We start from the raw sequence: 27,745 nt of genomic DNA on the forward strand, positions 1-27,745 counted from the left end.
AAAAAATAGAAAAAGTAAAACAAATGGGCTAAACCCGGTGCCCGATTGTACTCACTCTTCCTCTTTACCGATAAAAAAAAATCAAGCAAAGAGCCTAAATAAGAAGACAAACGAACGCGTGAATTCCCCGGAGGCCGACGAGTTCGCCCCCATCTACTCGTCGATCAACTTCCGTCACTGTTCATAGCTGCCGGAATCCTAGTATGATCGACATGGTTGAGGTTGAGGCTTCTCCAACTGATCTCACCGCACAATGACTATGGTTTCAATTCTCAATTTCCTTCGATTTTTCATCTTGCTATGTGCCTTATATCACCTTATTTTATTGTTTTACAGTCAATTTTTGATTTCTTTGTTTTTGCGGAACAGCAGCATCCACTTATTGTTCAGATCATTTGGTTCTCTTTCAGTTTAAAATAGCTTAAACTTTGAAGTTTCTCTTTTATCTTTTAATAAAATGATATATAGCCATGCAAATGTCTAAGACTTGTTTTTAGACTACAAATTGGGATGAAGGAGTAGACAACTGCTAAACTGTTTGGAAGAGGAAAGACAGAGTTCCTTAATGTTACTGCACCAATTGGTAATGTTAGAATCTAGTGTAATCCTACAACTGGGGTCTGATAATATGTCCGCAGCCTTACCCCTATATTTATCGGGTAGAGAGATTGTTTTGATCGACCGTCGGCAATCTTCCTTTATCCGGGCATGGGACTAGCAATGTGAACAGGCTCACACAGGTGATGTTTTAGTGAACAGAGCACATGATATTTATATCACATTTGAAAAATGGCGTAGGAAAATGGAACAATCTAATATGGATACGGTATATTTAGCCATTTGTGCCTGAATGTATGATGTCCAGGTTTTTTGTTGTGGAGTTATTGACTTGTCGAAGTACTAATGGGCTTCTGAAGAGACTGAGGATATCTACCATGTAAAAATGATAACTTTTTCTATAAAGTAAGGACATGATATATCAAAGTGCAAGTATCAGCTATGGTTGCCTGTTTTGTTTTGGACTATCAGCATATTTCACTTCATTACATGATGTAATAGCATATCTGTCACAAAAGAAATGCACTGTTTATTAAGGAAATTGACATTGAGGAGTAGCTGAATCTTCACGAATTAGCAGAACGAAGAAGCCTAATATTTAAGTGTGTATGCATAATACTGCAGCCAACTTGCAGGCATATCTTCAGCTGATGCTGTAGTTGGGAGCATCATAGTATATAACGGTCACATTTTCTATATGTGGTAAAATGTTCATATTCTGTACAGTCAAAATAGTTCATTTCTTTTTCGGATTCTATGTGCTTTGGTATCATCTTCGTGTTTGACTCGTTTATAACATTGTTGGCCTTGTGGAGTTTTAGTATAAATGTTTTCGTGTTCTTCTATTTTAAGGTGGATGGGTATTATAGGTAACTGAATTTCTCCATTCTTTAATTTTAAGGTGCCTAGTGAAGGAGAATTTGCAACAGAAAGAAGATGGATCAAGGTATTAGTGAACCTGAACGGAGTAGAAAAAAGAAGAAAAAGCCACTCCTCATCCTACTTGCTCTAGGGTGCACTTCAGGTGACATGTTTATTTGAGTAAATACCTTATCTTTGTAACTTGTTTATCTGATTTCCACTGCTTTTGAACCACCATGTTCTGCTAACACTGAGAACAATATTTTCAGCTGACTTTATAAAAAGCACAGTGCTACAACACATCCTCAATCTTTAGGCCTGAAAGCTGTAAGAATCTATTTCTATGCATGAAATGCCTTAGTGTACACCTGTTGAGTACATTGAAGCAAGTTAGTAAGAGCACATCACTTTTCAGGCCACAGAGATGGAAGCTGATGGGTCGTTAGGAGAAGGTAAAGTGCACTACTCGTGCCTGCAAAGTGTGGGATAAGTACCCGAGGAGGTTGATTTTTCAGTTAACTCTTCTGCTTCTCTATATGTGATATTGTCGTCTGCTTCAGGTGTGTTCTCTATAACATCTTTTGATAAGATTACCATGTTTAAGATCCTTATATGCATTAAGTTTATGTGATAGCATGAACACCTGTGCTTAAAACTTATATTTACATGTATTTCTTTGGTTAATTCCGATCCATTTATGACATTTGTTCCTTTGTCATTAACTCTGATCATGTCAGTGATATTCTTAGGTGATTATGGAGTTGTTTGGTGTGACATTAATATGATGCTAAAATCTCTAAAAACACGTCACCGATCAATCTATTTATACATTGCTCCAAAAAAAGAAAGTCATAATAAGATCCTAACTTGTTCATCAACTTATAAATAGAAAGCTTACACATATATATAACAAAAGATAAAACTAAATTTAGAGAAAATGCATAATTACCCCATATAACTATAACACTTCTTTTAAAATGACGCTCAAACTTTACAAGAATCCTAATACCCCACTAAACAATTCGAAAGTAATATAAATACCTCATTTTCCATTGAAACCCACTTATAAGAAAGAAGGTGAAAGCACACACCAATTGTTACTTTACATGTGTCAATTTTATATACTTCTGGTTATTTTTGTTTTTATTTGCATTTTTTTTAAAATTTTAATTCTTTATTTTCTTTTCCGTTTTCAATTCACCATTAGTGCCGTGCTATGCACTATTTTCACTTTATTTTTTATCAAATCAAGATTAAAATTGGAAAATCAAATCAGCTGGCAAATTATTTTTTTCTTAAATTCAAATCTCTATCAAAATATTATTTTGTGTACTTTGCCTTTGATTTTTGCAAATCAGCACGGTTGTATCAACAAAATGGAAATTCTCTCTCCGAGCTTGGATGGGATAATTTTGCTTGGTTTGAGGACGATTTTAGCCCCGTAATTGATTAGGAGTCAATGGAAATAACACCAATACTTCTTTCTTTTAACATTGCCATCATCTTCGTGCGCTTCTTATGACCTCGCCGGTCAAAAAGGATGAGAAGATTTCCGTCGGCCAAGAAGGACGAAAAAAAATCTGAGGATGAAAGGAAAAATTGTCGTCGCTGCTATCGCAGAGGAAATCAACTAGTTGCCATTGAAAGAGAATGAAAAGAAAGAATAAAAAGAGAAAAGAAATCCTAAAAGTCATTGCCATCTCTTTCAATGGTGAAGCACTTAAGAAAAAGAAAGAAAAAATAAAAATTTAACTCTAAAATATTTCTTTTATATTTTAAAGGGAAAAGGGTTTGATATACCCCTCAACTTTGTGATTTAGAGGTGATATACCCCTCGTTATAAAAGTGACTCATATATGCCCCTACTTGTAAACAAATGACTCACATATACCCTTTTCTTCTAACGGAAATGAAAAAAAAATTTGATCTAAATTTTTATTATTTTTTTCTAAAAAATATAATCCCATATGAGTAAATTTAATCCTCGTCAAACATATTCTTTTAATTTTTTTTTCAATGACTAATTTATAATTATTATTTTGATAATCAAATTTATTTATGTTTCACTAATATTCTTGTAAAAACATATTGTAGATGACCAAATTCTTTCTTCGAATACGAAATTAAATTACAATACACACAAAAAAATAGTTTAATTTTTTTCTCTTTAAACTAAGGAATGAAACAAAAAAATAAAATAAGAATAAGAAACTCAAATAATTATAATTAAAGAAGTCAAAAAATAATTTATGTATGAAAAAAATTAAAATATACCTTGAATTTTGATAGAAGAATCATATATACCCCTAAATAATTTTTAAAAAAAAATTAGAAGTAATAAATATAAATTTAAAACTAATTTTTTAACTTCCGTTAAATGAAGGGTATATGTGAGTCATGTTGTAATGGCAGGGGTATATGTGAGCCGTTTGTATAACGGTAAGGGCATATATAAGCCACTTTTATAACGAGGGGTATATTAGCTCCAAATGACAAAGTTAAGGGGTATATCAGACCCTTTTCCCCATTTTAAAAGAAAAGTATTGAAAATAAAAGGTTTAATTTTATTTTAGTTTTCACGCCCTTCAGGCGAGTTATATACACTCTATTTCTTAAATGTCGGGATAGGGTTTTTCAATTTAAACTACTTTAGGGGTTTATTAGGATCTCACAAAGTTTAGGTGTCTTTTTCAAAAAAGGGTAATAGTTTAGGGGGGTTTCTATGTATTTTCTCCTAAATTTATAAAACATAAACATGACCCGTAACTTGACGTCAGCTGGCAACTGTGACCTTTAACTTTGAGTGTGCATAAGTAGACACTCAAAGTTGGAGGACATAATTGTTCGCTGAAGCCAAGCTAACGGTCATGTTTATGTATTGTACCTTACATTTAATATGCACCTTTAATGTGTGAAAAAAATTGTTGTAAAAATACAATATAATACGAAGGATAATACATATTTCCCCCTTTTTCTATGTGATATTTATGTGATAATTAAAAGTTGAATGACTAGGTAAAATTTACTCTTGCATAAATTAACATGTTTGGGCATGTGAAGATTAGATACATAGATGCTCCATTGAGGAGGTGAGAGAGGTTGAATATAGTGAGTACGGTCAAAGAGGGATAGAGATAGGTCGAAAAAGTACTGAGAAGAGGTGATTAGACGGACACAACAAAACTTCAACTTATCGAGGACATGACCTTAAATAGGAGGGTGTGGAGGTCACAAGTTAGAGTAGAAGGCTAGTAGGTAGTGAAGTGTTGTCTTGTTTATCGACTTGTTAGGTTTGGTGGTTCCACCCTAGCGTTAGTTTTATTCTTGTAGTGTCTTCTTTTTTATTTCCTATCACCATTTGCTATTTATGGTGTTTCAGTTATTGCATTATTTTGTTATTGTTACGATTTCCATTTTAGTTGCTATGTTTTTTTCAGTGTCGTTTATATTTTCACTTACTTTGATTTGTTATACTCAAGCAGAGGGTGTTTTATCGAAAAAATATTCTCGAAAAGAATTTGTTTTATTTTAAGAGATATTTTCGACTTTTAGGAGTCGCCACTTAATTTTGAGAAAATTAAGAAAACTTATTTTCCAAACAACTTAAAACGGAAAAATTGTTAGGAAATTATAAAAGGGGGTTCGGGATTCATATTAGCGTCTTAGGAAGGTGTTGAAAGCACCTAAGACGCTCCGTTTAATACGGTTTTCCGGCGATTAACTACTTGACTATTTTTTATTCTAAAATTTGCGTCTTCTTTTGTTTATTGAACTTATTTAGCAATTTACTTAAGCGAATCTTCAAGCTTTGAAATATTTATTGCTTATCTTGCAATTTTACGAAACTGTTTCGAAGTTTGAATTTAAAGTTTTTATCTAGATAAATTTACAAGTTTGAAATGTCATCGTTTTGAGATTCCGTTTTAGTTTTAAGTTTTGATAAAATAGATAGACGTTTTGAAGAGGTTTGGAGTTTTCTAACCCTAACTAACGACATTCAAGTAAACAACATAAACAAATAGTAAGGAGAGAGAGAGAGAGGGAGAGAGATTCGGGTCCAAGTTTCGGGTGTTGTTCGCCTTGACTGAAATTGGACCCAGCCGCTTTTGGGTATTTGACCCATTTTGTACCTGTGCTAATCTAAACATACCAAATAAAATATGAGAAAGTAAAGCGATAAGGGCTTATGCCCGTTACAAAATAAAAATACAATATAAAAAAAAAGTCTTTCCGTCTCTTTTCTTCCAACTTCTTCAATTCTTCACTCTTTTTACGCGATTCTCGACTTGGCGAGTTGACTCGATGGAAAGAATTTTCGAGCCTTTATGGCTCTCCCGAATGGAATCCAAAAATGGACTCGAGGAAGGTTTCACATGCAAGCAAACGACATGAATTAGTGCATAAGGCAACGTAGCAACGGAACAAGCTATGAATTGAAGCAACTTTACAAATCATTTAACAATAATCAATAACCAATTTAGTTTTGAAGGAAAACCAAGCACTAAGGTGATATCCTTTGGACCTCAAAACAAAGAAAAGCCATAGGAGATAAACGATAAATGCATATACTGTCGAAGTAAAAAGATAATCCAAACTAGAGAATGGTCAAAACTAATCTCGAACAAGTGATGAGCATGATCATGAAAACATCCAATGATGCTGTGTATGTACATTTTCACCACCTAAACAATGTAAAATAAATACTAATAGAAAACTACTTTATGCCATACAAAGACTTAGACTAAGCAACTAGAAACTAGGATTTCCTTCAAATGAAGACTCAAGAATAAGTCATTCTAGCAATTATCAAAACAAGATCCAGACGGGAGGTCGCGAAGCGAAGCCATACTAGTACGAGATAAAAGGAGAACATCAGAAAATCAAGAACATGCTGACTAACTAGAAGCTCACTCGGTTTTTATTGTCATTTCTTTCTCAAATAGAAAACACGATAACCATTACATCAAAGAAATAAGATATGTGCATCATTAACGACTTTACGAAACTTGAGCATTACTAGCGACCTTGAGGAAACAAAAAAAACACAACATCACATTATTGAGCTACGGAAAACAGAACAGGCTTCGACTAGTTCAATAAAACCGAAGCCATGACAAAGGGAAGCAGGACACAACGAATACCAAACTATAAAAACGACATGCCATAGATGAACTCAACATGGAGCAGAACGAGCGTACATAATAGAATAGAGGCATAACACACGACACCTCGCAATCTCGGACCCAAACCCAACAGATAAAACATCCTATATTCCCAGCAAACAAGCCATATATACTCTCATTTGAAAATTTTTACACATTTTGATCCAAAACAAACGAAAGACATTCGAATTAATTAACAGCACACTCCGAATACCAGAACAGCGACAAACCAGTTTTGAAACCACAAAAAAAAAACGCAGAAACAGTAAGAAGCAGGGGAATTTACCTGTTGACGAGCAGCGAAGCAGGGACGGGCGAGCAGCAACAGGACGAACTTCCACAACTCGAATGACAACCCCCTTTGCTTCTCAACGTGTCTTGCTTTCGTGGCTCAACTATTCCTTCTATTCCGGCACACGAGCGTATCTTGCTAAGAGATTTTGGCTAAAACGTTAGCAGAATGCCAAGCCTTCCGAGAAAATCTCTGTATATCTCTATGTCATGAAGCTATATCCCACAATTTTCAATTCTTTTCCCCACCCAAATTTTCCAACCAGAAACTCCAACCTAAAGCAAAACCTTGTTTAGTGTTCTCGGAAAACAAAGAAAAGCAGCCAAGAAAATTTCCCAACCCCCAAATTTCTAACACTCAAAAATTCTCCCCCCTAATCTGGAGAGGGAGGGGGGTTTAAATAGGAAAAACTAGGGTTTCGTAGGGAAGGCGGGGGAATTTTAGGCAAAGGTTTGGGGCGGGGGAATTTTAGGCAAAGGTTTGGGGTAAAATCGAAATTCTCCCCCCAATTCGAATTGAAATCCCTTAAAGGATGAGATTAGAGATGTCGATAGTACGCTCCTTGTACGATTCTCCAACGACATGAAGCGAACAACCGTTGATTTCGTTGCAAGGACGAGAGGAGTGCTGCGATATAGCCACGTTGCTCTCCATTTCGTACGAGCACCTTACACCCTTTTGAAAATGGACGCACAAATAGACAAAGGGGAAGGAGGGAGAGTTCGCGTGGGGGAGACGAGGGAAGGGAGATGAGAGGAGGAGAGAGCGTGGGGAGGAGACGCGAGGGTGAGAGAGGGGTTTTCCGTTGGTGAGGTTGCGTTTAGGGAAGGGGTTTGTCGCGTCTGTTTCCTGGGGAGCGCGTGGGGTTTCGTTTGTAGCATGGGGGAATCTGTTGGGGTGTGGGGAACGCGTGGTGTGAGGGGGAAGGGCAGAAGGAAGGGGGAAGTCGGGTCGGGGGACGGGTCAAATGGAGTTGGGCTGTTGGGTTTGAATATTGAAAAAGGGTTGGAGGGATTAAAAGAAAATGGGTTTTAGTTTAGTGGGCCTGGTAGAGAGGAAATAAAGATGGGCTGGAATAGAATTAATTAAGGGAAACTTACATAAATATACTAAAATAAAAAAATATTTACCATTTATAGCAATAATATCTTTTTTTCACTTGATCACTTTTAATTCATTTTTAATACAAATTTAATACATATTACAAATAACAATTTATTATTCATATATAATACAAATTTTAATAATGGATAATACATTTATCGCACATTTTAATACACTTATAATACAATATGTCAAGTTTTTAACAAACAAACATAATATATTTCAAAAAACAATTATAATTCATATATATTGCATACATAATTCACTTTTAATTCATATTGTAGATTTGACATAGCATTGTTATAAATGGTAATAAATAAAAAGTATTGCTAAAATCAGTAATTATTTATTAAAATGTACTAATTTATGTAATTTTTCCATTAATTAAAATGGGGAAGGGAATAAAATGGGAAGTGGGCCACCTGAATATTGAATGGAAGGCCCAAATCTGGTTCTTCCAAATTAAAGGGAAAAAGAGTTCAATTTAAATAATAGCCGATTGATTTAAAACAAAACGAATTTGGTGTAAATTTATTAACGAGCTTATTTATTTAGTAACATAATTATTTAAACTGTAAAATAGTGATTCAAAAGTATAATTATAATTTAGATTAAACTAGTTTAATAAAACATTTAAATGTATATTTTTTGATGGTTTTTTTTTGAATAATCATAAGATATACTAATTATATACATAATTATGTGAGAAATATATTGTCGAAAATTATGTTAAAACGTATTCGAAGTAACATAAAGTTCATGTATTATATTATTTAATTTTCGCAAAATTTATAAAATTAATTGATTAAAATAATTTGGAAAACTTACGAAGCTCGATATTTAAATTACGCCGTCGTGGGTCAAAATTGGGTGTCAACAATTGTCCCTCATTTTACTCGGATTGATACACACAATTTACGCAATTCGAGGAAAATGAAATTGACCAAACCAATTTTGACCAACCCTATTCATTTTCTAAAGGAAGGATTTGACAAAGGGTTTAGGAATTATGGCCGAACCCTTGGAACGGGTTTCCTACATATCTCAGGTTATATGAGAATTCATGCCACTTGTAGTTCGATAAGCTTGATTTACCGCTTGATTTGAAATAGTCAAAAGCCACCTCGATACCGAATTATGAAGGTATCGAAATGCTCGAGAATAGGATTCGAGAGCGAATGTTGGAATACTGTCGAGTTTTCGACATTGAATCCGCCTACATACCTTTAAACCTTCGGAATCAGGCTGTGTGTAGTTCGACTCGATCGGTGGAAAAGGAAATCTATTATGCTAGATAACCTTTGGTTTTTTGACAAGTGACAAATTAATGAATATGAAAAGGATGCTTGTAACCTCTTTAGCCATGAATGTGGCGCGCTTCACACCCGTAATTAAGAACTTACATGGACATAATTTCCAAAGCTCTTGGCGCATTTGTCACTCAGATTGGAAACTTGCTTCCGATAAATCGAAACCTTCGGACGCGAGACTGAAACTGACAGAACTAAAGAAAGACTCGCATGCTTCGAGGGGGGTGGTTCGATTGTGGTGGAAGTTGCTCCTCTGCTCGCATCCTAAGAGTTTGACGTTCCTCTTTGGACTGTGTCCCAGTTCGCTGCTAAGAAAAAGTTCCACGTTGTGCTATGTCCTTTTGATGTCGTCCGCACCTGTGGTTTTTGGCGAATTCATCCTTTTGGATGCTCTCGACAAAGACTGAGATAAAACTCGTCAGCTTAAAAAAAATGCAATTAGGATGGTAGACAGTGTCTTTTTACCATGTCGACACTTTATTGTTCTCCTCAATATTCGACGTCGACTCGATTGGTCTGACGTCCAGCAAATAAAGCTTAGGCTTTGTGTTTTGCTACATACTCTTCAATGTATTCTATATCTGATGTCGAAATAAATAAATAAATGCTGATGCGGTATTGATGTCTCTTTTGTCGTCATCTTCGATGCTCTTCTTGATGTTTATTTTTATCAGAAAAAAAGAAAAAAAAGATGAAGTTGAGGCCGATGGATAAATGCTGTTCTTGGGATACACAATTTCCCTTTCTTTATCCGTGTATGTCCTCTTGCGGGGCATGAATATCTTCCCGTGATACGTAAATTCCTGCGAGGTATGAAATCTTCTCGCAATGCATAACTTTCAGCGAGGCATAAATTCTTCTCGTGATGCATAAATTTTGGCGAGGTATGAATTCTTCTCGCGATGTCTAAATCTCAGCGAGGTATGAAATCTTCTCGCGATGTATAAATTTTGACGAGGTATGAAATCTTCTCGTCGTGCATAATGAATTCTTCTCGTCGCACAAATTCCAGTGAGGTATAGGTTCTTCTCGCGATGTCTAAATTTTAGCGAGGTATGAAATCTTCTCGCGATGTATAAATTTGACGAGACATGAAATCTTCTCGTCGTGCATAAATTTCGACGTGGTATGAATTCTTCTCGTCGCACATAATTGTTAACTCGCAATGCATGATTCTTCAGTGTATGAGTTCCGCGATGCATGATTTCCGCGATGCATGATTCTTCAGTGTATGAATTCCGCGATGCATGATTTTCGCGATGCATGATTCTTCAGTGTATGACTTCCGCGATGCATGAATATTTATATCGTCTGTGTTGGTAATAACGGCAAAACGACCTCCAAATAATATACCGACTTGATCGATAATAACAAATAATAATAAAATAACTATCTCTTCTGGGTAATGCATTGTCTTGATTGACAATAATTATCTTGCTTTGATAATGTAATGCAAATAGCGTCCTTTACGGAAATCGTGAAACCTTCGTTGAGATTCCTGTTTGATTCGCCTTTGAATCTGGCTAGACACTTTTGTAAATTTCATATTGTTGGGAATTTCTTGAAATAAACAAATCATATTCTCAAGTCTTTGACATAAGTGATATAAACGCCTCTTGCTTTTAGGAAAACCCTTGATTTTGGGATAGCTTTCTCCTCTTTGGAGTTCTCTGTAACGAGTTAGCTAGCTCAATAATTATCCAACTGTAACGAGGTGGATGACTCGATAATATTCCAACTGTAACGAGGTAGATGGCTCAATAATAGTCCAACTGTAACGAGGTGGATGGCTCGATAATATTCCAACTGTAACGAGGTGGATGCCTCGATAATATTCCAACTGTAACGAGGTGGATAGCTCGATAATAGTCCAACTGTAACGAGGTGGATGCTCGATAACGGTCCAACTGTAACGAGGTGGATAACTCGATAATATTCCAACTGTAATGAGGTGGATGGCTCGATAATATTCCAACTGGTTCAAAAATAGAAACCTGAAATGGAAAAGCATATATACGAACCACTTATGGGGTGGATCGCCCAACAAACTATATGCTAAAGTCTTTGATTGGCCAATCAAAACACATAATCCACTGATGGGGTGGATACCCAACAAATAAGAATTATGACTCTTGACATATTCAAGAAACAAAGTACGCCGAAATTGCTACGCGACAAACATACTAAAAAAACAAATTGACGTTTATGCACGTCGCGACTATGATTCTGTTCTTTAAAAGAAAGAATTATCGAGGTGAATGACTTAATTCATTCACATGAAAAATAAAGACTCTCTCGTCTTCCTTGACAAACTCAGCAGAATTTGAGTTTGTTGCAGTCATTTCTAATCATTTATCAAAAACTTGTAACAATTCGATAATTTGACTGTCAAGGAGGTATTGTGGTCACCATCATTTTTGTGATGTGATGGACTCGGCAAATTCCCTTGCAACACTTCTAAATTAGTGTCACTTTGATCATTTTCAAATTTGACGTCGATTCATATAATTTGACTTTATCAATACTATCACCTGCAAAGCTCGACACCAAACATTAGTATCGATGATGAAGTAAAGAATAAAAGTAAAATTGAGGAACTAGATTGAGTCATTTGGCTTATCTAGATTAGGCTATGATGAGTCCAACGGTAACTTTGATCATGACTCGTAACTAGCGATCCTCCTGCACCTTGTTTCTTGCAACTTTGGAAGAATCTATCAGTGTTCGGCCTCAATATTCCTGCAAGATAAAAAGAAACTTGTTTATCACTTGAGGCAATATAGAGCAATAGAGATAAAATGAGATTGAAGATTTTTTAGGTTTCGCTGATGAGTCCACGATGGGTGCAAGTGACGCCCTTTGTCATTCATGACAGCTTTATATAGCCATTTTGTGACTTCAATGTTCCTGCATCCAAAGAAAAATTCTTAGTTTGAAGGACTGATCTGTGTTGGTCTTGTCTCCATGCTCCTTCCTGCGGTCAGCTTACACGCTCACCTGTCCTTTATATGACATATTTGATGGAATTTTCGAGGACCCTCCTCAAAAGTTTGTCCCGGTCTACAATACATAAGAACTCTCATAACTTGCTCTGTTAACTCTGAGGTTGCTCATTCTGGAATTTTATTTATCCCAATTTACCTCAATAAGCAACAAATGACATTTGTGGAATTTTTGAGATCAAGACCAAAATTCGACGGAGTTAGCCTTGGATGGATCTCAAAAATTACGACAATCTAGTTTGCAACTGGGACAGAATTTTTGAGATCACCAAGGCTAACTCCGTCGAATTTTGGTCTTCTGTTCTGACATGTTAAAGAAGTCCAACTTTAAATGAATTTTTGAGCTCCTCTCAAAAATTCTGTCCCAGTTTCCATTATGAAGGGAAATGGAAATCTTACTAGGTATGTGACCGAGCCGTTGTGGCGCCTACGTATCCCATTGGAGCAGGAATCAGGTCGAACGTAGTTCCCCTCTCAAGGATTAACCAAAATAGGAAGTTTTGATAAAGAAACGACCGAGGCCGACATAGGCCGCCTACGTATCTCGTTCTCGAGAATTCAGGTCGAACGTAGTTCAATCAAGAAATGTGCGATACATTTTCAAAAGAAAGGTAACAAAACTTCATATGCAAAATTTGGCCAATGTTGGGCATTCTTCTTCTCGAATGAATATCTTCAAATGACTCAGTTCAGAAATGTCTTGTACTCACTCTTGAGCATCCAATATGTCATTCATTCAGGTGGTTTCCTCAATATTGATTAAGTTGCTGTTGATCAAGTTTTGTATCTTGTGCTTCAGAGTTGAAAAATTCTCTGTGTCATGTCCAACGGCTCCTGAATGATAAACACATCTGTGGTCGGCTCTGTAAAATTTTCCCAAAGGGTTGGCTGGTCTTCCTTCTATAGAATGGAGCATACCCATTGCCTTCAACCTTTCATAAAGTTGAGTTTGAGATTCCCTTAATGGTGTAAATATTTTAGGAGCCTTCCTAAATTTTGGGCGAGGAAATTTTTCCTGATTGACATTATGGTTTTGGTATTTTCTTTGAGAAGCTGACCTTATATGAGTAGCCGTGATCATACTTACCTCCTCCACTTTTCCTTTTGATTTATCCATATCAGTAATTCTGGAAGATTTTCCACTAGATCGCAATGCGGTAAATTTGGTGAGCTTTCTAGTCTTGAAACCCTCTTCCAAAGCTTCTCCCACTTTGACAATCTCGACAAACTTTTGTCCCATCATACACAACATTCTTTCATAGTACTCAGGCTCTTAGGTACGAATGAACATTTCAGTGAACTCACGTTCGGACATTGGAGGTTGAACTCTTGCGGCCTCTTTTCTCCAACGAAAAGCGTACTCTCGATAATTTTCTGTAGACTTCTGTTTGATCTTCTCCAAGTAGTAGCGATCTGGGCATCTTCTATGTTATGTCCGAATCTTTCCGTGAAATCCTCTGCGAGTGCATTCCAACTTTTCCATTGTTTCAGCTCCTGTGATGTAAGCCACTCCAGAGCTTCTCCACTTAGACTTCGACCGAAGAGACGCATCAACAATGCTTCGTTTTTGCCAACTCCCACGAGTTGATCACAATAAACTTTCAGATGTGTTAGAGGATTTCCTGTTCCGTTAAAAGTGACAAACTTTGGCACTTTGAACCCTTCTGGGAGGTCGATATTCGGATGAATGCATAAATCCTTATAGCTCAATCCATCGACTTCGGAAATATAGTGCAACTCCTTCATGGCTTTCTTGATCTCTTCTTTCATATTCACCTTGACTACCTCTTCTTTTGACCTCCACTCTCTCTCCTGTTCCTTATAGTGATCAAGCTCGGAACAGTCATCATAAGGTTTATTTGAAGTTGGGATTTGGAAAGTAGTCTTTTGAGGTATGGGTGGATCAATGGAGGGATTCTGGGTATTTTGATTGGCTTGATAATTTTGGGGGAAAGTTTGAGGATCAGTATTTTGGTTTTGAAGATGGGGGAAGATTTGAGCATTGTTCGTACTTTGGTTTTGAGTGAGCGGAAGGATTTGATTGGTATTGTGAGGACGATGTGGTGCTTGACACGATGTGGTGGCGTGATGGGGATTGGGGGTAGTTGAGTCAATGGTTGGAGGATTTTGAGCGGGGTTAGAGAGAAGGTTCTGAACCTGTTATGCGCTTGGTGGAGGAAAGTGGAGTGGAGGTCTTTCATCTCTTGGATGGTTGAAGGATGAAATTGGATTAGACAAATCTTGCATTCTTTGCATTTCGACCCTCATTTCGGCAATCTGTTGCATCAACTGCATAATCAATTCATTTTTATCAGCGGCGGCAGGTTGAGCCATGACAACATCATTCATGTCAACCTCATCATTGTTATCCCCCATCGTTGTCTCTTCTTTTTCTTTTTTGCAAATTTGATCAGGTAAGGAATCTTTAGGGGCCTTAGACCTTGTGAAATGCGGCTGATCAACCAACACAGATCAGTTTTAAATACCTGACAAATGAAAAAAACTCAAAACACCAATATGTTAGTGCCTGGAGGTGGTAAGTAATACAAAATATCACATATAGATGTAAACACATAAGAGTTGCTTTATTCGGGGATAAACTGACTCACAAATATAGAGAAACCAATATAGAGACAGGAATTTGTCTACTTGACTTTGGGATAAAAATGTCGACTTGAGTCAAGACAAAGTTGGCGGTATCTTTCATTACCGTACTTTGATTTTTGATTGAGATGTAACTCTAATTTCCTTGTAAGAGTCGAAAAAGATAAAATTTTTCAAAATTCTTTTGATTTGAAATGATAAATCTTTTTCTGATATGAGAGCAGTACTAAATTTAATTATTTTTTTTATTTTTTTTATTTTTATTTTTTTGGGAAACTAAAGACTCGAAAAATATTTGGACGCACTTTTGATAGTGACTTGATATTTGTGCCTAGGGTTTTAAAACAATTTGTGAGCAAGAGTATCTCCAAATAAAGCAACATATTCACATAAACAGTTATAACACATAAATAAATATTGCGCATTCTAAACCGATATGTGGCCCTTTTCTGGCAAGGGTGGCCCTAGCGATTTGAGGGATGTATACGTCATTTCATTGCCCCAAAATTCGAATTTATACAAATTTATAATCCTTACCCTATGAGACAATGATTTTTTCTCAAACAACGTATACATCCTTCAAATTTAAACACATAAGTATGAACGTCCGTTTAGGCCGTGTGCCGTTTTGGACTCAAGGTGGTCTTCTAATGGGGCCCAACACGCCATGGGTATTGGGTCATCTTAGGCAAATGCGCTATTTTCAGGATTTGATTTAGCTCTATCCTAGGTTTTCTAGATTTGTTTTCAAATAGACGGTTACCCGAGTCGGACAAACATCGGGGTGGAGCTATCGAGCAACACCGGATGACCGCATTTCGACTATTTGTTCGATACTCCCAAATGACTTCTTGGGGTATTTCTGAGAGAAGTCGCGGTAAGCCGCGTAACTTCCGTTTCCAAATGCAACTATTTGCCGTTTGTCGGAAGTTATGCCATGAAAAAAATGCAATTTCTAGAAGTTTAGAACAACTTAAACAAATAAACAGTTATTTACAAATAGTCTTATAAAGTTAGTCTTTAAGGTTAGAATCCTCCGTTCCCCAGTGGAGTCGCCATTTCTGTTTTATCGAAAAAATATTCTCGAAAAGAGTTTGTTTTATTTTAAGAGATATTTTCAACTTTTAGGAGTCGCCACTTAATTTTGAGAAAATTAAGAAAACTTATTTTCTAAACAACTTAAAACAGAAAAATTGTTTGGAAATTATTAAAGGGGGTTCGGGATTCATATTAGCGTCTTAGGAAGGTGTTGAAAGCACCTAAGACGCGTCGTTTAATACGATTTTCCGGCGATTAACTACTTGACTATTTTTATTCTAAAATTTGCGACTTCTTTTGTTTATTGAACTTATTTAGCAACTTACTTAAGCGAATCTTCAAGCTTTGAAATATTTATTGCTTATCTTGCAATTTTACGAAACTGTTTCGAAGTTTGAATTTAAAGTTTTTATCTAGATAAATTTACAAGTTTGAAATGTCATCGTTTTGAGATTCCGTTTTAAGTTTAAGTTTTGATAAAATAGATAGACGTTTTGAAGGGGTTTGGAGTTTTCTAACACTAACTAACCACATTCAAGTAAACAACATAAACAAATAGTAAGGAGAGAGAGAGAGAGGGAGAGAGATTCGGGTCCAAGTTTCGGGTGTTGTTCGCCTTGACTGAAATTGGACCCAACCGCTTTTGGGTATTTGACCTATTTTGTACCTGTGCTAATCTAAACATACCAAATAAATTATGAGAAAGTAAAGCGATAAGGGCTTATGCCCGTTACAAAATAAAAATACAATATAAAAAAAGTCTTTCCGTCTCTTTTCTTTCAACTTCTTCAATTCTTCACTCTTTTTACGCGATTCTCGACTTGGCGAGTTGGCTCGATGGAAAGAATTTTCGAGCCTTTATGGCTCTCCCGAATGGAATCCAAAAATGGACTCGAGGAAGGTTTCACATGCAAGCAAACGACATGAATTAGTGCATAAGGCAACGTAGCAACGGAACAAGCTATGAATTGAAGCAACTTTACAAATCATTTAACAATAATCAATAACCAATTTAGTTTTGAAGGAAAACCAAGCACTAAGGTGATATCCTTTGGACCTCAAAACAAAGAAAAGCCATAGGAGATAAACGATAAATGCATATACTGTCGAAGTAAAAAGATAATCCAAACTAGAGAATGGTCAAAACTAATCTCGAACAAGTGATGAGCATGATCATGAAAACATCCAATGATGCTGTGTATGTACATTTTCACCACCTAAACAATGTAAAATAAATACTAATAGAAAACCACTTTATGCCATACAAAGACTTAGACTAAGCAACTAGAAACTAGGATTTCCTTCAAATGAAGACTCAAGAATAAGTCATTCTAGCAATTATCAAAACAAGATCCAGACGGGAGGTCGCGAAGCGAAGCCATACTAGTACGAGATAAAAGGAGAACATCAGAAAATCAAGAACATGCTGACTAACTAGAAGCTCACTCGGTTTTTATTGTCATTTCTTTCTCAAATAGAAAACACGTTAACCATTACATCAAAAAAATAAGATATGTGCATCATTAACGGCTTAACGAAACTTGAGCATTACTAGCGACCTTGAGGAAACAAAAAAAGCACAACATCACATTATTGAGCTACGGAAAACAGAACAAGCTTCGACTAGTTCAATAAAACCGAAGCCATGACAAAGGGAAGCAGGATACAACGAATACCAAACTATAAAAACGACATGCCATAGATGAACTCAACATGGAGCAGAACGAGCGTACATAATAGAATAGAGGCATAACACACGACACCTTGCAATCTCGGACCCAAACCCAACAGATAAAACAACCTATATTCCCTGCAAACAAGCCATATATACTCTTATTTGAACATTTTTACACATTTTGATCCAAAACAAACGAAAGACATTCGAATTAATTAACAGCACACTCCGAATACCAGAACAGCGACAAACCAGTTTTGAAACCACAAAAAAAAGGCAGAAAAAGTAAGGAGCAGGGGAGTTTACCTATTGACGACCAGCGAAGCAGGGACGGGCGAGCAGCAACAGGACGAACTTCCACAACTCGAATGACAACCCCCTTTGCTTCTCAACGGGTCTTGCTTTCGTGGCTCGACTATTCCTTCTATTCCGGCACACGAGCGTATCTTGCTAAGAGATTTTGGCTAAAACGTTAGCAGAATGCCAAGCCTTCCGAGAAAATCTCTGTATATCTCTATGTCATGAAGCTATATCCCACAATTTTCAATTCTTTTCCCCACCCAAATTTTCCAACCAGAAACTCCAACCTAAAGCAAAACCTTGTTAAGTGTTCTCGGAAAACAAAGAAAAGCAGCCAAGAAAATTTCCCAACCCTTAAATTTCTAACACTCAAAAATTCTCCCCCCTAATCTGGAGAGGGAGGGGGGTTTAAATAGGAAAAACTAGGGTTTCGTAGGGAAGGCGGGGGAATTTTAGGCAAAGGTTTGGGGTAAAATCAAAATTCTCCCCCCAATTCAAATTGAAATTCCTTAAAGGATGAGATTAGAGATGTCGATAGTACGCTCCTTGTACGATTCTCCAATGGCATGAAGCGAACAACCATTGATTTCGTCGCAAGGACGAGAGGAGTGCTGCGATATAGCCACGTTGCTCTCCATTTCGTACGAGCACCTTACACCCTTCTGAAAACGGACGCAAAAACAGACAAAGAGGAGGGAGGGAGAGTTCGCGTGGGGGAGACGAGGGAAAGGTAGATGAGAGGAGGAGAGAGCGTGGGGAGGAGACGCGAGGGTGAGAGAGGGGTTTTCCGTTGGTGAGGTTGCGTTTGGGGAAGGGGTTTGTCGCGTCTGTTTCCTGGGGAGCGTGTGGGGTTTCGTCTGTAGCGTGGGGGAATCTGTTGGATTGTGGGGAACGCGTGGTGTGAGGGGGAAGGGAAGAAGGAAGAGGTAAGTCGGGTCGGGGGACGGGTCAAATGGAGTTGGGCTGTTGGGTTTGAATATTGAAAAAGGGCTGGAGGGATTAAAAGAAAATGGGTTTTAGTTTAGTGGGCCTGGTAGAGAGGAAATAAAGATGGGCTGTAATAGAATTAATTAAAATGGGGAAGGGAATAAAATGGGAAGTGGGCCGCCTGAATATTGAATGGAAGGCCCAAATCTGGTTCTTCCAAATTAAAGGGAAAAAGAGTTCAATTTAAATAATAGCCGATTGATTTAAAACAAAACGAATTTGGTGTAAATTTATTAACAAGCTTATTTATTTAGTAACATAATTATTTAAATTGTAAAATAGTGATTCAAAAGTATAATTATAATTTAGATTAAACTAGTTTAATAAAACATTTAAATGTACATTTTTTGATGGTTTTTTTTGAATAATCATAAGATATACTAATTATATACATAATTATGTGAGAAATATATTGTCGAAAATTATGTTAAAACGTATTCGAAGTAACATAAAGTTCATGTATTATATTATTTACATTTTCGCAAAATTTATAAAATTAATTGATTAAAATAATTTGGAAAACTTACGAAGCTCGGTAATTAAATTACGCCGACGTGGGTCAAAATTGGGTGTCAACAGAGGGTCCTTTGAAAACAACATCTCTACCTTTACGAGATAGTGATAAGGTATGCATACAATCAACCTTTATACCTTACTTGCGGAATTTTACTGAATATATTATTGTTGTTGCATAAACTAACATATTGTCTTTTATCTACTATATATTTAAAGGAATTAAATAGTATTTACTCACGGAGTAAATAATTTTCTATTATTAATTAATATTTCTATGACATGTTACTAAATTATGAATCAATTATTAAATAAGAATTGATGTTTAGGATTATTTTTTTTCAAGTCAAAGTTCCCTACAATTTAACTTTTTTTACTTTTCATTTTAGAATTTTATCCTTCATCTACACTTTTTTATTTTATTTTACATTTTATGTCACGACTCGGACCGTCGTGATTGGAGTCCACACTAACTTTCCGGTGGGAGAACCACTACTACAACCCAAACAAGCAACAAAACCAAAAAGCCAAGTTATTTAAGTTTCAGTAGCAAGTTAAATCTAAGGAAGTTCCCATGAACTCTAACAAAAATCTATCAACTAAAACAAATGCAGAAGAATTAACCTAAAACCTGAAAGTCAACGCACCAAAACATCCAAGTTCAACAAGTCAAGCAATAAGGGTCACAATCCCAACTAATGAACTAATTGACTAACTAGAAAAGTCCAAGTCCGAAATGTGAACATAGACTCCAAGAGAATCTAGAGCAGCCCGGAAGATGCTAGTTCATCCTTGAATTCGAAGTTGACGATTACAAATCTTCTAAGCGAGGTCTGTCAATAGCCGCCGGAAGATTCCCTGTTCTCAACAAAAATAAGAGGAAGCGCAGAATCAGTGTTCAACCACCATGTACTGGTAGGATCATGCGGCTATCCCAGGATTCTTAGTCCGGAATATGCTAGTTCATCCTTGAATTCGAAGTTGACGATTACAAATCTTCTAAGCGAGGTCTGTCAATAGCCGCCGAAAGATGCCATGTTCTCAACAAAAATAAGAGGAATCGCAGAATCAGTACACAACTACCATGTACTGGTAGGATCAAGAGGCTATCCCACTAAGTGCAACATAAACAAGTTAATTACAACAATATAAACATGCAACATATCAAACATATATAATATTGAATGTCACATGCTTTAACAATACACATTTTTCACAAGTTGTTGGTCCTTTCATGGAACTGAAACCCAAACTGTTAGTGCACTGGAACGTGGTATCTGATCCCAAAGTTATGCCAGGACGTGTCAATCCGATCCCATTTTTATATTGATACATGGCAACCAATTCCAGTTAGTTATGTCGGAATGTGATAGTTCGATCCATCAACACACTACGATCACATTCACAAGTATATTTCAATAATCATATCAAGAAATGATTCATTACATATAATTATTCATCTATGTCATTTACAACCAGTGTGAATCAACAATGCAACATTCACATACATGAATGCATCATTATGAAGCAATAACAATAATTCATCACAGAATCATAGAATCACAACTATCACATACCTTGAAATAATCTTGAAACCCTAGGAATCTGGATCCTTCCCTTTCCGGATTCATGTCGTTTGTTCTTGGTCTACAAACAATCATAATAACACGGGAATCAACAAACAATGGTTAATTACCCGAAACTATAGCAGTTCTATAAAACCTAGATCATACCCATGATCCTAAGTATCCAATTAAGGTTTGTTAACGACCTTAAGTCGCGTTGAGCCCGCTACAACAACCTTTATCCCATTGTAGTGGCTTTGCCAGAGCGGCATAAATCCCCGCCACGGCGGTTACGCGAGGCAGTGAGCTATTTCGAAAACCCCAAGACCCTTATTTCACAACACACCTCCAAATCACGACACTCAGAAAATACCTTCCACGCCAAGATCAATTCTGGAGTTCTACTCGCTCAAATATAAGTTTGTTAAGTCGTATGGATTCTTTAACGAGTTATCTAGCTACTCATGCAATCAAACTCATAAATGATTCACCCGATTGTTACCAGATTTCTCCACACGTCAAAGACTCCATTTCGTCTAAAATCTGAACTAGGTTGAGAAAAATTCAAATACTACGAAAAAGTTTTTCGACCCAAATTTTCCCCCGTTGGCTTTTCTTTAACGGCGGAACCCGATTCTTACATTTTATATATTGTTGTTTTATATTTTAATTTTAATTTGTGGAATACTTTTATAAATTTATTTGACTTGATGTTTTTAATTATATTTAAATTATTATGTTAATTTTTTGTTTGATTTATCTATTGGTAATTTATAATACTTACTTTTTAATCAAATAAACATAAAAAATTAATATAATTTCATAATAGATATTCAAAATAGTTTTTTAAAAAAAATATATATATAAGTATATTCTTGATATTAAAAGTGTATGTGTAACGGTCCTTTTCATAATTTGACTCTCAAAAATACTTTTTAAAAAATATTAGAAGTGCTTAAAAAATTTAACATTTTCTAGCCGCTTGGCCAAATAGGTCAACACCGTGCAAGTTCAATGTACTAATGACATTAAAAACATAATTCAAATTAAGGTAATTATTAAATAAATTCTTGATTAATTATAATTGGTAATCTAATTACTCATTTTCTTAATTCAATGAAGATTAAAAATCCGTCAACTCTTTTTGAATTTATCTAACACTTCAAAACTGCTTAAAAATTGTTTTCTCTTGAAAACACTTAAAACAAGTCAATCTAAAAGACTCTTTGGCCTCATTTGTTTCCATTAAGGTTAAGAGGTCTGAATATGAAATCACATCTGAATATTGAGATTTGCATTAAGATTGGTTGTTTTGATCTGAATGCACATTTGAATATTAAGATGTGGTCTCTAAATCTGAACTCTAAATAACTAATGTTGTTTGTTTTCAATATCTGAATGTGGAAGTGAAATTGAACATTATATTAATAAATATTATAGAATTTTCATTTCAACAAAATATATCTCTTTTGATAAAAACAAAGTTTTAGAAGTTTTAATAATCATGATTTGAAGTACTATTTTTTCATTCAAAAATCTTGATAAACAACAATGCACCAAAAATATTATTCCAACCAGTATTCTTGACACACATCAATACAAGAAAGTTATTATTATAAAAAAATACTTGAAAGCAGAGAAACTAAGAGTTATTATTTGATAACTTATCAAATGAGTCTAAATGTTGTTAAGAGTCTCCTAGAGATCTGATTCGTTTTGACCTATTCAGACTCCTTAAGAGTTTTTTTTTTAAAAAAATAAAACAAATAAACATAATGGGTTGAATATGAATGATTCAGATTTAGAGCTAAAAACAGACGTACTTAATGGGCTGAATGGGTTGAATCTGAATGATTACGATTCAAACCTCTATTAAGTGCAAACAAATGAGGCCTTAATCAAACACCGTCCCTGTTCAATGTACTAATGACAAACAAATATATTCACATAAAGGTAATCATTAAATAAAGTTCTTAGTAAACCATAATTGGTAATCTATACTCATTTTCTTAATTTATGAAGTAAAAAATAATCTATAAACACTTTTTAATTTACCTAAACACTTCAAAAGTGTTCACAATTTTTTTTAGCTAAAAACATTTAAAACAAGTCAATTCAAACGCACTCTTAATCAAACACCGTCCAAGTTTAATGTACTAATGTGACATAATCATTTAATAAATTGATTAGTAAACCATAATTCGTAATCTAATTACTCATTTTCTTAATTTATGAAGCAAAAAAATACTCCCTTCGTTTAAAAAAGAATGACCTCATTTCCTTTTTAGTCTATTTCAAAAAGAATGTCCCCTTTCTTTTTTGGAAAAACTTTAACTTTAACTTTCCAGGTGACATATCTAAGATCACAAGATTAAAGGGCAATTTGTTATATTTGTCATAACTTTAATTTAGAACCACAAGATCAAAAATTCTTCTTTCTTTTCTTAAACCCCGTTCCAAGTAAAACTAGACCATTCTTTTTTAAACGGAGAGAGTAATCTATAAACACTTTTAATTCACCTAAATACTTCAAAAGTGCTTACAATTTTTTTAGTTAAAAACACTTGAAACAAGTCAATTTAAACACACTCTTAATCAAACACCGTCCAAGTTGAATGTACTAATGTGACATAAAAAATACATATTCAAATAAAGTTAATCATTAAATAAATTTCTTGGTAATTTCATTACTCATTTTCTTAACTCAAAAATAATATAAAATCTATACAACTTATTTATAAATTAAATAAAACTATTACCTCATAGTCAAAAACATTTTCAAGAGAACTTTAAATTCAAATCTTAAAGTATTAAAGAAACAGTATAAATATATGATAATAATGATAATATAATAAAATATTGAAATAATATTTACAAAAAAATGAATTTTGACCATAATAGGAGTGAACCATTCGAAGTAGAAGAAGAAGAAATGGCGAGATTTTCAGTTGGAAGAGATGAACATGATAATGATGAAGGAGGACCCTGTAACTCCTGCACATCCGTACGCAAGAGACGGAGGACTACCGCCGGAACTTTATCTCGCGGCGTCGTAATCCGTCAACAAGAAGAAGTGGAAGAAAGAGAAAGGGAAAGGGTTGTTAGGGAAGAAGTAGAGGAAGAGGCAGAGGAGGAGGATTGGGGATCGGAATCTGAGGGAAATTTCCGATCGAGCGGTGATCGGAGGGTGCCAGTTTGTGAATCCGAGGTTTTAAGAGAGAACAAGCCTATTTCTGGTGAGAGCATGTATCAGAATTTTGAGGGTTCAATCATAAACAGGTCAATTTCTGTGACGTTATTGGATCCGGATGTGTTGGATTGCCCGATCTGCTTTGAACATCTCTGTGTTCCTGTCTTTCAGGTTTCTTCTTTTTACCCTTTTCATTGCTATTAGGAGTATAAGAATTTATCTGTGTTGGAATTAATTGTGTTTGGAGAATTCTTGATTTTCCTTTAGAGGTTTTTGAAAGACATGGTCTTGAATAGAAGGGAATTTGTATTGACATTTACAATCTGACCAATATACTTTATTTCTCTTAGGGTGTAAAAGTTACAGTTTTTGTTAATCCAACAGTGGGGTTTGGGAGGATAGAGTTTATGCAGACTTTAGCCGTGCCTGGTGGAGGCGGTTTTAAAAAATAAAATATAGAAGTAGAGCAGACATGTCAGATAATAGAAATATGATTACTTAGCATGCAGTATTGCATTGGAAAAGCATAGGAAATGTGGATCTGTTAAAGAGTTTAGTTGGGAGAATTGCTGACAGTGGAATGACTGTGCTTATCCCATCTCATGTGGTTCTAATTTTGATGTTACAACATTTCATTCAAATTGGAGAATAACTGGCTAATATAGGTCTTTGTTTTACTGGTGAAGTCATGGTCTTAATGGCGTAATATTCAAGTTCAAAGAAACACTGGGTTATGATGGAAATTATAAGACACTTAAAGTGGGGAGATGCCTACCAGTTTCAATCAAGTTAATCTCATTCTGACTAGAGATTACAAATGGGTATCATTGTAAATGGGTTTTTTCTTTTCGCATCCCGATTTAATCTGGGCTTAAGTTACATTGTAATTAGGCTTTTTTCTTGCAAAATATCTGGTGATATAGTTTGTTCCCTTAATGTTATTGTTATGTTTCTAAAGATATCTAATGCCCAAACTTCCCCGTTCCTTTGGCAATATGACTTTATCCCACTTCACAAGGTGGAATTTATGCTCTTCACGGTCTCCTTTCCATAGGAATGCCCTTCTTAGACCAACTAGTTGCTCTTTCACCTCATATGACATTGGGATGAGGGAAGTAGGTAGGTACCCTGTCCAGTACACTATTTATGGGGGTAAGCCTTTCTTTCATAAATAGATATTCCATATCTCAGGTGCTTTGTATTTTGCATCTAAAGGGAGACCAAATTAAGTAGAGTGGAAAGAGCATGTGCCATACCCCAGAATTCCACGCTAGGGTATTCAAAATAGACTTCTTTGATAGGGTAGGTCTGGTTCTTCATCATGTTAATATGTAATCCAGAGACAGCTTCAAACAGCTTCAGAGTTAGATTGACATATAGGACTTGCAGAGTCTCCGCCCCACAAAAGATTAGGGTATCAGCAGTGATAGAAGTTATTAACTGTTTACTGTTCCTTCTTGTAGATCTATCTGATAGAAGTTATTAACCGTATACTATTCCGTTTTTGGAGATCAATCGTAATAGAGTTATTAACTACATACTATTATTTTGTTAGAGATCTATCGTGATAGAAGTTATTAACTGTATACTATTTCCTTTGTTGGAGATCTATCGTCATAGAAGTTATGTACCTAGGCCTCTTTTTAGAACTCTTGGTTTTAGCTCACAATAACTTAAGATTTAATCTTGTTACTGCATTTAAAAGCATACATAACTGAGGTTCAGATCGTAAGTTCTACGTCCTTCTCCTTGCCAGGGTGGTTAATTTATGTCCTCTTTCATCTAAGGTAGAATATAGCTATTGGTAATCAATTTGTTGTTATTGCAACAAAATATGACATTTTAATGCATGAGCGTGTTTTAAATGAAATTATTGAGTCTTTTGGACCAAGCAAGAAATTAAAGCCATGACTCTAGGTTTATGGAAAATGCTAATACAAAGAGCTAAATAGTGAATTTTAAGTACAATTTGTTTACGCTTTCCATGTATCACATTTTTCTTTTTCCCATCTTATTAAGTTGTGTACTTCGAGAAACCTTGAAATTTATAAGCATGCAGAGTAGAGTAAGCTATCATCTGCAAACATTCTAATTGCTTGCAATGAATATATTTTCTGACATCCTTTTTTCTTTCTGGACAAAAATATAGTGTGGGAATGGGCACATAGCATGTGCCCCTTGCTGCATCAAGATTGCTAATAAGTGTCCATCATGCTGTTTGCCAATTGGATATAACCGTTGTCGAGCTATGGAGAATGTTCTAGAATCTCTGAAAGTGTCATGCGTGAACAATAGGTATGGTTGCAAGGAGATCCTGAGTTATAGTAAGAAAACTGACCATGAAAATGCATGCATCTATGTGCCTTGTTTTTGTCCTTCCCATGGCTGTGACTTTATAGGTACTGCAGCAAAGGTATATGCACATTTTAGCGAGAAACATGCTTCTTCAGCAGATCACATTTCTTTCAATGTTGTCCATCCAATTTATATAGAAAAAGACCAAAGGTACATAATTCTTCAAATGAGGACAGAAGGTATACTTTTTATCGTCAACCATGCTAGTGACCGTGTTGGGAGTGCTATCAACATCATCTGTGTTGGACAAGCTAGGCAGAAGAGAAGGTTCTCATACAAGCTTGTAGTAACAGATGGGGAAAGTTCTTTTAAACTAGAATCCGTTGCAGAGAGTGTGCCAAACTGGACAGAAGATAGTCCTATGAAGAAATTCCTTGTGGTCCCAAAAGATGTCGTTAATTCCAGTGCTCGGCTGAAGTTGGATGTTCTCATAGAAGAGAAGGAATGAGTCTGCAATGGTTGCACATGTTGATGTAACATTGCCTTGATAACTTCTTTAGAGATTTCATGTCAATAGACAATAGTCATTGGATTGGTGCTTGCTTTATTTGGGGATATGAATGTTTGCTGTTGAATTTACTTTCTTCCTTATTTTAAAAGGATTTTTTATATATTATGTTTGATATTGGTGCTGCTATATTTGGGGATTTTGAATTTATACTGTTGAAATTACTTTGTTCCTTATTTTAAAATGATTTTTCATATAATGTTTGATATTGTCATGCTAGGGTATACTAATTGCATATTTTGTCAAATTTCTAAAATTAGCTTATTTCGAAAGCGCATTCCGAACAAAATATTTTTTTATTGGAATCAACTTGTGCTTTGAAATTTATTTTCCTCAACTGTGTTTTTCAAAAGCGTACTTTTGTGTAACAGAAGATATTGTTTTTTAGCTTCTGCTACTTCACAAAAATGCTTATTTTTTAATGATATTTGTCCTTGGGATGAATTTTTAATAGTAATGTTTTCCCACTTATATTTGTACATGACTATGAGATATACTTTTTGTCAGAGTACCTCATCTTGAGTATAGTATCAATCTACTTTAATATGTTTATCCATTCATAAAAAAATAGTGTAATCGAGTAATATATAATATCATAATAATTACATATAAGATGATGTTTCACCCCCAAAAAGAAATACTCCAATAAGGAGATTTTATATATTCCACCATGTTTAGCATTATCAAAGACCAAAATATTAGCGGGTTAAATATACATTAC

The 27,745-nt window shown here is 35.4% G+C and overlaps 2 protein-coding genes across 7 annotated transcripts; one reads left to right on the forward strand and one right to left on the reverse strand.

Annotated features, from left to right (window-relative positions):
- LOC101256260 (putative E3 ubiquitin-protein ligase SINA-like 6) lies at positions 1 to 27,153 on the forward strand. Of its 6 annotated transcripts, none has more exons than XM_010319430.4 (6): positions 1 to 740; positions 1,460 to 1,582; positions 1,689 to 1,746; positions 1,835 to 1,979; positions 23,873 to 24,332; positions 26,311 to 27,153. In XM_010319430.4, the coding sequence occupies exons 5-6, from the start codon at positions 23,904 to 23,906 to the stop codon at positions 26,962 to 26,964; spliced, it is 1,083 nt and encodes a 360-aa protein (XP_010317732.1). In that variant the 5' UTR covers positions 1 to 740; positions 1,460 to 1,582; positions 1,689 to 1,746; positions 1,835 to 1,979; positions 23,873 to 23,903; the 3' UTR covers positions 26,965 to 27,153. The 6 variants fall into 6 exon arrangements, 4 of the variants coding, with proteins under 4 accessions (XP_010317732.1, XP_010317729.1, XP_010317730.1 ...); XM_010319427.4 differs by having other exon boundaries at positions 37 to 262; XM_010319428.4 differs by having other exon boundaries at positions 67 to 221.
- On the reverse strand, positions 13,026 to 14,059 carry LOC138347346 (uncharacterized). Its single transcript, XM_069295466.1, has 2 exons — positions 13,595 to 14,059; positions 13,026 to 13,517 (listed from the first exon to the last, which is right to left on the reverse strand). The coding sequence occupies exons 1-2, from the start codon at positions 14,057 to 14,059 to the stop codon at positions 13,026 to 13,028; spliced, it is 957 nt and encodes a 318-aa protein (XP_069151567.1).
- Positions 27,154 to 27,745: the final 592 nt, after the last annotated feature.

Source organism: Solanum lycopersicum, chromosome 3, assembly GCF_036512215.1.
Source record: "Solanum lycopersicum chromosome 3, SLM_r2.1".
NCBI lineage: Eukaryota > Viridiplantae > Streptophyta > Magnoliopsida > Solanales > Solanaceae > Solanum > Solanum lycopersicum.

What these genes read in the sequence shown, in the direction of transcription:
- LOC138347346 (XM_069295466.1), bottom strand. Translation starts at nt 14,059, where the DNA reads ATGAAAGAAGAGATCAAGAAAGCCATGAAGGAGTTGCACTATATTTCC. An exon ending in TCAACCTCCAATGTCCGAAC is followed by an intron (nt 13,518 to 13,594) that starts GTGAGTTCACTG and finishes ATGGGACAAAAG; the next exon opens with TTTGTCGAGATTGTCAAAGT.
- LOC101256260 (XM_010319430.4), top strand. Translation starts at nt 23,904, where the DNA reads ATGGCGAGATTTTCAGTTGGAAGAGATGAACATGATAATGATGAAGGA. An exon ending in TCTGTGTTCCTGTCTTTCAG is followed by an intron (nt 24,333 to 26,310) that starts GTTTCTTCTTTT and finishes ACAAAAATATAG; the next exon opens with TGTGGGAATGGGCACATAGC.